This window comes from Camelina sativa, chromosome 5, assembly GCF_000633955.1.
Source record: "Camelina sativa cultivar DH55 chromosome 5, Cs, whole genome shotgun sequence".
In the NCBI taxonomy this organism is placed as follows: domain Eukaryota; kingdom Viridiplantae; phylum Streptophyta; class Magnoliopsida; order Brassicales; family Brassicaceae; genus Camelina; species Camelina sativa.
This window is the reverse complement of record NC_025689.1, coordinates 23,379,234-23,390,188: the sequence shown is the minus strand read 5'-3', so window position 1 is coordinate 23,390,188 and position 10,955 is coordinate 23,379,234. Positions and strand designations below refer to the sequence as shown.

At 33.9% G+C, this 10,955-nt stretch overlaps 1 protein-coding gene across 1 annotated transcript; it reads left to right on the top strand.

Moving 5' to 3' along the window:
- On the top strand, window positions 4,341–5,453 carry LOC104789509 (putative F-box protein At5g52620). Its single transcript, XM_010515198.1, has one exon. It carries the CDS (start codon window positions 4,341–4,343, stop codon window positions 5,451–5,453), a length of 1,113 nt encoding a protein of 370 aa, XP_010513500.1.

The window sequence follows — 10,955 nt, the reverse complement described above, 5'->3', positions numbered from 1 at the left end:
CTACCCTCTTAAGCTTAAATCTCAAGTCAAAGATGTCTTTGTTGCTTTCAAATCATTGGTGGAGAACAGGTTTCAGACTAAGATATGTACGTTATATTCCGATAACGGAGGAGAGTTTATTGCTCTTCGACCATTTTTGGTCTCGCATAGCATCACCCACCTCACTTCTCCGCCGCATACACCTGAACATAATGGTGTTGCTGAACGGAAGCACCGTCATGTGGTTGAAACAGGACTTGCTCTACTTAGTCAAGCCTCACTTCCTTCTTTGTGTTGGCCTTATGCGTACGCCACTACAGTATATCTGATAAATTGAATGCCAACAAACGTCTTGCATAGTGATACACCGTACCGGCGTTTATTTAACACCACTCCCAATTATCTCAAGCTTCGGGTGTTCGGGTGTGAGTGTTATCCTTGGCTGCGTTCCTATCGACGTCACAAGCTCGAGCCACGTTCTACCCCTTGTGTGTTTATTGCCTACTCGCTAACACAAAGTGCGTATTTGTGTCTTGATGTTGATAATGGCCGGTTGTACACCTCTCGTCATGTGCAATTTATCGAGTCGTGTTTTCCGTTTGCTCAACAACAACCTGCTTCTCATTCGCCACCATCAGCTTCAGCTCAATGTTCTCCTCAATTCTCTAGTTCGATACCGGTACCAAGTTCACCACCGGTTGTTCCGGCCCCAGTTCCGTTGCTCTCACCTCCGTGCTCCGATCATCACCTGCCATCACTAACGTCCACTCTGTCCGCACCGCTATCGCATTCCTCTCCGTTGCCTGTTGATGAGTCCTCCTCTGCCACCGAAACATCATCTTCGTCCTCTGTTTCGTCCACTGATCGGGCTCATGATACCAGAACCAAACAGGCCCAAGATAGACAAACTCGTGAGGCCCAGTCAAGTTCGTCCAACATGAGCCCACTATCAAATTCTCCAAGACGAAACCCGAGCCCGGTATCGTCTTCATCTACCTCGATCTCAAGTCCCACACTCTTGCCGTCTCCGATTGCTCACTCATCGCCAAGACTGAACAATTATCCCATGACGACCCGTTCCAAGAATAATATTATCAAACCAAATACGAAATTTGGTCTCACCATCTCCAATCATCCTCTCATACCGACGACGGTGGCACAGGCCCTCAAGGACCCTCGGTGGCGAAATGCGATGGTCGAAGAGATCAATGCTCAGATTCGAGAACATTCTTGGGATTTGAAACCTCCTAAACCTGCTCAGAACGTGATTACTTGTAAGTGAAAATTCACTTTAAAATTTAAACCTGATGGATCGATTGATAGGTACAAAGCACGGTTGGTGGCTCGTGGTTTCAATCAACAGTATGGTCTTGATTATTCAGAGACATTTAGTCTCGTCATTAAGTCGACAACTATTCGGGTGGTCCTTGAAACGATAGTGAAGCGGAATTGGGCTATACATCAGGTTGATATAAACAATGCATTCCTTCAAGGGACTTTGGAGGATGAGGTATATGTCTCGCAACCGCCTGGTTTTGTTGACCGCGATCGTCCGCATCATGTATGTCACCTCCAGAAAGCTCTATATGGTTTAAAACATGCACCACGGGCGTGGTACTATGAGTTACGTCGGTTTCTCGTTGAGTCTGGTTTCAAAACATCTTTGGCCGATAATTCTCTGTTCATCTACAAACATGGTCAACAATATCTATATGTGTTAGTCTACGTTGATGATATCATCATTGCAGGACCACCATCTTTGGTAAATGAATTCAATCCCTTTCTGGCTCGTCGTTTCTCATTGAAGGACCTTGGACCATTGAGCTATTTTCTTGGCATTGAGGCAACAAGAACATCTAAGGGACTACACTTAATGCAAAGAAAGTACATCACCGATCTCCTGGCCACAACGAACATGCTAGACGCTAAGCCCGTTCCTACACCTATGTCCGCTTCCTCACAACTTATTGTGCTATCTGGTACACCGTTGTTGGATGTCACAAAATATAGGATGGTGGTTGGGAGCCTTCAGTATCTATTACTTACGCGTCCTGACATCGCTTTTCCAGAAAACCGCGTTTCACAGTTCATGCATAAACCGACCAATGAACATTAGCAGGCCGCAAAGAGGGTTCTTTGTTATTTGGCAGGCACACGCACACTTGGTATTTTCCTCCGCAATGATGCACCTCTCACAGTTCATGCCTTCTCCGATGCAGATTGGGGTCGGGACAAGGTGAACTATGTGTCCACAAATGCGTACATAGTTTACTTTGGGGGTAGTCCTATCTCCTGGTCTTCGAAGAAACAGAGGAGTGTTTCTTGATCCTCCACTGAGGCTGAGTACTGTGCCGTTGCAAACACGGCATCAAAATTGCGGTGGATATGCTCTCTTTTAACCGAAATGGAGATCAATCTTCCAACAGCACCGGTCATCTACTGTGACAATATGGGTGCCACATATCTATGTGCCAACCCTGTTTTTCATTCCAAGATGAAGCACGTCGCCATTGATTATCATTTTGTTCGAGAAAACATCCAATCATGGACACTGAGGGTCGCACATATCTCTGGGGATGATCAACTTGCAGACTCGCTCACTAAGCCATTGCTTTGTACCTATCAATCGATCCAGAGCGCAACAACTGGACTCCACAGTACCACAGTCCAACCTAAGCTCTGTTTCAACAGGTGGACAGAATCAGAGACATATTATTTTGGCAACAACAACATGTTGTTTGTTCTCTCCCCAACTTTTGGCCAGCCTTTTTAATTCGTTTGGGTCTAAAATACTCAATTAAATAACCTACTAATGTTTTTCCAAAAAATAAAAAAAATAGTAATCTTCTAACATCTTAAACCGCATATATATTTTTTTTTGGGAATTTTATTAAAAATGCCACTTTCAAAACAAAACTTATGACAAATGCCAGTTTCTAATTTTCTTTTTGAAACTGCCATTTTTTAGTTTTATAGCATTGATAAAAAGACGATTTTATCCTTGAATTAAATCTGAATCAAAAACATAATAAAAAAAGAAATATACAAATTGATATGAATCAATTTTGTCCATCGATGAGTTCATCAGTATTGTCTATCGATTGTTGTTATATGAGAATTCATCTGGGAATTCATCAATTTTGTCCACCGGAGAGTTCATCAGTGTTGTCCTTCGATTGTTGTCCTCGGGAAGTTCATTAGTGTTGTCCATCAGGAGGTTATTAGTGTTGTCTACCGATTATTATCTCGGGAAATCATCACTCTTGTCCATCGGGAGTTCATCAAAANATATTTTCTATCGATTGTTGTTATATGAGAATTCATCTGGGAATTCATCAATTTTGTCCACCGGAGAGTTCATCAGTGTTGTCCTTCGATTGTTGTCCTCGGGAAGTTCATTAGTGTTGTCCATCAGGAGGTTATTAGTGTTGTCTACCGATTATTATCTCGGGAAATCATCACTCTTGTCCATCGGGAGTTCATCAAAATCAATTGTTGTCTTCGGGGAGCTTATCAGTGTTGTCCACCAGGAAGTTAATCAATCTTGTCCATCAGAAGGTTCATCAGTGTTGTCTATCGGGAAATTCATCAGTCTTGTCCATCTGGGAAGATAAATCAGTGTTGTCCATCGATTGGTTTGAAGAACTGCATGATGGACAATAAAACTTGTGAAAATTGAGTGAACAACAAGTTTAAAAACAAGAAATGGACATATTTACTTCCCAGATCTAGTCCATCAAATCTGGTATACCAGATCTGGTCCACCGAAAAAATGGGTTAGCTATCAGATCTTGTCCATCAAAGTTATAGAGAGAAGAAAACAAACAGAAGAAACTCAAAAAAGATATGGAGGTTTCCAGAGAGAGAGAGGGAGAGAGATGAAGAAGATGAGTATTGAAGATGAGAGAGATGAGAAATCAAGCCTCGATTCTTAAACGCTTCTTCACTGGTTTGGTCTCCATTATTACAATCAAGTTTCTAGATTTCTCTGATGTGGTGATTTATTTGTTGTTGAAGAAAGAAAGAAAGAAGGGAGAAGAAAAGAGAGAGCAAGAAAAGATGAGAGATCGAGAGAGAAAGATGAGAGATCTAGAGAGAAAAAAAGAAAAGAAAATAAAGGATATTTTTGTCATTTTCAATAAATTAAAGTGGGTTCTATGGTATTTGAGAGAAGGGAATAATGAAAGTGGCATTGGTGATAAAGATTGTCACTGTTCATGGCAGAATTAACAATTTTCTTTTTTTTATGTATATATATATACATATTTCTTCTATTTTAAAGATTGCCCTTAAAACCCTAAATTATAGAGCCTACGGTATAGGTCCCGGAACCAACATTAATACACGATCTTTAAAACTCGATGGATAGGGAAGGCAACTCCGATCCGATCCCGATTGACATCATTCTCGAGATACTCTCGAGATTGTCTACTAAGTCAATCGCTAAGTTTGGTCTCGCTTCCAAGTTCTGTGCGTCCATACTTAGCCGTCCAGATTTCAGAGAGTTGTTCTTGACTACTAGGTCCTCGAGTCGTCCACGTCTCTTATTCGCCGTAAATTATTCCGATAAGTGGCGCTTATACTCGTCGCATCAGCCTCAGAATCCAGATGAGAATCATTCTCTTATCGTAGCCGCTGATTTTCATATGGAGGTCGTTGAATACATGGCCCCCCATAATAATTATGGCCCTGTCTCTGGCTTGCTATATTTCCCTAGTATGCATTTCCAAGATAGAGATAATGTGCCGGTTATATGTAACCCTAGCACGGGACAGTACGCGAGATTACCTCAGCTGAGAGGTGAGAGCACTTGGAGAAGCCTTTTAGGGTATGATCCGATTGGCAAACAATACAAGGTACTGGCCATAAGCAATTCAAGTGATGGGGAAGGAAATATTCTGACATTAGGAACTGGAAAAATGTCATGGAGTATGATCCAAGGTCGATTAAACCATTATCGTCCTAGAAGTGGAGGGATATGCATCAATGGGGTTTTGTATTACATAACTTTTGGTAACGTTGCGAAAATAGTTTGCTTTGATGTTAGGTATGAAAAGCTTAGCTTTCTTGACGCAGATTCTACTACAAGGATCATATCTAAGACTACTAAACTGATTCATTACAAGGGTAGATTAGGCATGATTAGTTTGTACTGCTACAGGCGACCTGTAAATTTTGAGTTGCGTTTGTGGATTCTTGAGGATCCCCAGATTCAGAAATGGTTGGAACATCATTATACTCTTCCGGTGGATATAGTTGGTGAGGACGAAATTTCGGTTGTTGGAGTGACTGCTAATGGTGAAATTGTTCTGTCCAAGGATTATATATCTAACCCTTTCTTTGTTTTTTACTTCTATCCGGAAAGAAACGCTCTGGAGAGAGTTGGAATCCAAGGTTTTGAAGCTTTGGTGGCTAAAAGTCGTAGTAAAGTTTACACCTTTGTAGACTATATAGAAGATTTTAAGTTTATATAACACAACGTCTAGCTAGTTTACCTGGAAATGTGACTTTTTCATGAATACAGGTTTTGTTGTGATCATTTTGTTGGGTTATCATTTTTTCCCCCAGGTTTTATCCTCGATGTTACTTGAAAGCAAAACAATGTTTTATATATCCCACATCAATTACATTTTTATATATAATACACCCTTTCCTAATGATAACGCAATTAATATATAACCAGAGGTTTGAGTTGCAATTTGATACCACAGAGAAAACTTCTGCTAGAACTTGAGGTTTGAGTTGCAGTTAATCATTCAGAAAGACACTCACCAGAGTTTTTACTTGAGTTAATCCTGTTTGTAGAATCTGCTTCCTTTCATGATATAAGCCTCGCTAATTAGCTTTGTTGTTTCCATTGTTTTAGGCTATTTTCAGGTTACGTGATTGGCAAACATAAGTTTCACATATGACCATAGTTTAAGAAAAGTTTGTTCTCGTCTTATCCGGAGCAACTCATAGATTTTCTCTTTAGACCTTTAGTTCCTCGCTATTAAGTACCGTGAATTATCCGGAAGAGTTAAGTTATATATAAAATTCAGAATTGCAACTAGTTTTTTTTCTTTACTTTTTACTCTAAACTAGATTAAGACCCGTGCTAGACCACGGATTGAAAATTATTTTATTTATATTGTATTTTTTATATAAAATAAAATTTATGTTATTGTTTTTAAAAGTTTTTTTTAGATAAAACATTATGCAATAAAATCATATGCTAAATATGAAAACTTGAAAAAAACACATATTTTGTTAGTTTTATATTGTTAATGTTTCTAGATAATTACCCGTGCTATATCACTGGTTAAATTTTATTTTGTAATCTTATTTGTAACCCACTATTTAATTTGTAACCAATCAATCTATCAATTTCGTAATCTATCTTTGGTTAACGTTGTGGTCTATCGATAAAATATGTGAAAAATAAATTGTAATATTGTGTTTAAAGATCTTTGGAAACAATGTGATATAAGACTAAAATCTTCCAAAAATACAGTTTGGAATATCCATGATTTTATTTGTTACCATTAATATATCAATTATCAATTTGGAATATCTCTAATATTTAGGTGTAACCATTAATATTAATATATGGATTAATCTAAAACCTATCTATAACCTATTTGTAACAATTTTTAATCATTTATTAAAAATACTAGATTTTAACCCACGGTATACCGCGTGACAATATTTTTAATTTTAAAAATTTAATTTTTTATTGTATTTATTTTTATTTTATTATTGTTTTATTAATTTTAAAAATATAAAATTTTACAGGTATTTGATATAAGTATAGGATTTTTGTAGTGTTTTCAAGGTTTTAACCCGTGTGGTATATGTATAGTCTAGTAATACATTTATCTCTTGGTACACATCTAAAAAAGTAATAAGTGACAGGTGGGACTATCTTCTAAAACTAAAAATTCAAATTTTAAATTATATTGTTTATTAAATTTTAATTTTGTTTAGTGCTTAAGATTGTATGACTATTAATTGTAGGGTATACCGCTAAAAACAGTTTATTTTTTACATAATCGTATTGTAACACTGAGTTAATGATATTTCAAATTATTAATAGTGATCTGAACTTGTCTCGCCATCTAATCTCGTCCTGTAATATTTTAAAAATTTAAGTTTAATTTTTCATACATTTTAAAGTTTATTTTTCTTATATATGGTATAGTTATATAGTTTGTCTAAAGAACCAAAATAAACCGGATACAAACTTTTAAATCACTACTTAATCATTAGCTTTCCTTGATTAATGTAATGTTAAGGCAAAGTTAAGAATTCTATATTTTTTTTTTGTCTTTTTTTTGTCTCATTTTATAAACATGAGCAGAAAAAAATTAACATCCAAAAACTAACAAACACGGATAGGTTAAGGCTCATCATAGTGAAGCCGCATATCTATTTTCTTTATAAGGAAGTTAAGCAGAGTTAATTAGTTTCTATAAGTTTTTTCTTTCGAATATATGTATATCAATTAAAGCGAAATTTATGACATTTATTTATTTGCAGATCCAATTTCTTATATTTGTATACATATTGTTGAGAGGTAAAATAAATGATAAAAATTTAGTTAATATTCTAATCGCGCAATTTTGGTATTTGATGGAAATAAAAACATAAATAAATTATGGTATATACAATAATTTTATAATTAAATATAGGAAATTTAAATAAGAATATTTAGTAAGCATTTCTGGTAAACAATTATTAAGATTTGTTTTGATTGTAGAAGATTTAAAATTTTAAATAAAATATGATGAAGATATTATTGTTTCATTTTTGTTAGAAAACTCTCGTATTTTCCTTATCATCGTTACATGAATAAAATTCTCGTATTTTCTTTAGAAGATATTCTTGATTATTTTTTAATAAAGTTACATGAACAAAAACCGATGAACGTACTGTTTGGAGAGCTGCAAAGACATGATTAGAGATTTTGGAGAGTCAAAAGATATTTCATACTATAGAGATGACAATTTCAAACTGAAAATATTATTTATCATATATGCCTCATCGTCGAATCACATGAAATATTGCAACGTACTCGGTGAAAACAGGATTTTTAGTGTTAAAAAGTTGAAATCTTTATTTAATGAATATATACAAATTATACCTGTAAAAATAACCAACAAAGGCTTTAGTATGATATACCTGGTAAAAATCATTTGCCTTTGTTTATAGATAGGTCGGACGTCATGTTGTCAAATTGAGATTTTTATTTGAGGAAATCATATAATCCTGCACAGAAGTAATAAACAAATTAGTAAATGAAAATAAACTCAAAAGTCATTCTCTTTCCGAAACATAAGCTATTGAAAGGCTCAACAAAGCAATTGTTTTTTTTTTTTGCTAGATTAACATCTAGATCATAAAAGCAAATGCTGAGGATGACCAACCCGAAATGGACTAATGATCAAATCTGTATAAAAAAAAAATAATGATTTAAACTAAAATCCTTATATCTTCATGTGTATCAAAACCTAGAACACATAATAAGAACCAGGGAGAGAGACATGATGTACACAAACGACTGTGTAGGTAGTGGATGGTTATGATTAAGTTTGATCGAAAGCTAGAAAATCTTGCTGAGCAAGTCTGAGATCTTGAAAATCCTTTTTGATATAAACGCTAATTAATAGCTTATTGTATGTAGAGATTATGTACTATTTTGTTATGGAAAATCGGTTGTATCATTAAAAGTTTGAGAGATTATAGTAAATTTATAGATATGTTGTTGATCTAATGGCAATAAAATATTATATTTTTGGGAGATTTCTTTGATTTTGCTAATTAAGTTTTTGAATTGTTTAGGGATCAACACTACAAAATAACAATTTAAATAAGTTAAAATTAAAGGGTAGAAACCAAAATGTACTTAAAAAATGTATATATAGATAAAGTCTACAAAAACTATGTTGTGTACTTCCCTTTTATTAAAAAGGGGATAAAATTCTAATAAAGTATCTCATTTTCGATCTTATTTATCTATCTTGTTAATGATCTTATATTCTTCTTATGAGCAAGAATCCACTTGCTTTCACTTACAATTATAACTCAACGGACACAATATAACGGGCCTTTGTAGCAGTGATATGCTCGATAGAGGCGGATGCGTGTTTGGGTACTACAGAGAAGGCTAGGAAGAGGCAACAGTTAGTGAGTGGTAAAGCCGTCGATAAGAGTGACAGAGAAGAGAAGAGTAAAGGAAAAAATGATGTGTTATCTGCTCTTGGTAAAGACTTGATGTGAGAAGGACAACAAAATAAAACATCATCACTTCATCTTGTGCTCACAGCTTCATGATTTTATTTATATTTGCTATGGAACCATTTGTATAGGTTACAATTCTTTTGATTTAACCTAAACCATTTTCACTATCAACGAAATATTTACAATTTAGCACCAGAAAAATACTTGATTTGTTCTTTCTGAGCGTCCTACTCAAACATGACCAAAAATTAAAACATAACCATATTTCCAACCATAACCAGACTGTATTAAACCATAACTAGACTGTAACCATATAAAATGGTTAAAACTCGTAATTATATGGTTAAAATTATATTAACCGTAACCATATGAAAACTGTTAGTTAATCATATAGTTAAACCGTAACCGTTTTTATAACAAAATAAAATATACTCACTTTGTTCCTTGTTTATCCAATTTCTAAAATATACTTTTGTTTTAAAATATACATTATTTTAAATATATTTATTAGTTATTAGGGATACATTGTAGAATTCAAGGAGAACAATTGAATATTATTGATGTAGAGTTATATAAAATTGTAAATTACAAAAAATAAGGCATTTCTAATAAAATTTTAATATGTTTTCTTAATATCTTAATATATATAGTCCAAAAATGGATTACTTAGGAACAAATAGAGTACTAATAATTAAGTATTTAATATGAATTATATTATAAAGAAATATGAGTAAACTAAGAAACATATTAGCTACAAATAAATGTATTAAAATATAATTGATAATTTTCCAATATATATATATATATATATGTAATTAAATGTTACAACACAACAAATGTATAATACACCCTCCGTATTAAATTATTTGTCGTTTAAGGTTTATTCACACAGATTAAGAAAACAACTAAATTTTATATTTTACCCCCTTTTAATATATTTTCTAAGTTTTATTGGTCAAAGCATTAAAATAGTTGGGATAAAATTTATATTTTTACCAAACATATGCATAGGAAATCTAAAACGACAAGTATTGGAAAACAAAATTTTTACTCTAGCTAGAATGACAACTAAAATAAACCAGAGAGAGTAATAATTTTTCAAAAAATAAGTAAATATCTTTGAAATTATTTCGGAAAAAAGTGACAAAATCAAAATAATTAGTGGAATATCGTGTTGGTATTCTTTTCCAAAATATTTCCCGAAATACAGTTATACACATGAAAATATTTGTTATTTTTAGATTCGAATAAACGAAAATATCAGAAATACCAAGTATTGAAAAATCCAAAAATATTCGAAAATACCAAAAAATATATGAAATATAAAAAAGCACTCGACAAAATCCAGAATGAACGGATTTGAACCAAGCTAAACCAAAATAATTATTTTCCGGTACTTATTGGATGAAAATAAACTCTAAAACCGAAAAAAAATTCGGAACGGATTGGAATGTCCAAATACATAATAAATATTTTTTTTGGATAAATCTGTAAATGAAAGGAATAATAAATTGCATTATCTTGTCAGTTGTCACCACCCAAACGCAAGAAGTACAAGCAGGAGCAGTAAAGTGTAGATTCGTAAGTTTTCTTTCGCTCTCCTCTGTATCTTTTGGTTTCAATTTTCATGTTCTGTTTTTTCTTTTTTTTTTTTAATTGTATCTGATTTGGGGATAAAACCGAAAGCTTTATTATGTTCTTGATCATCATCATCATCAGTGGCAATTTGGAAAACCAAGTTTCGTAATCCAGATTCT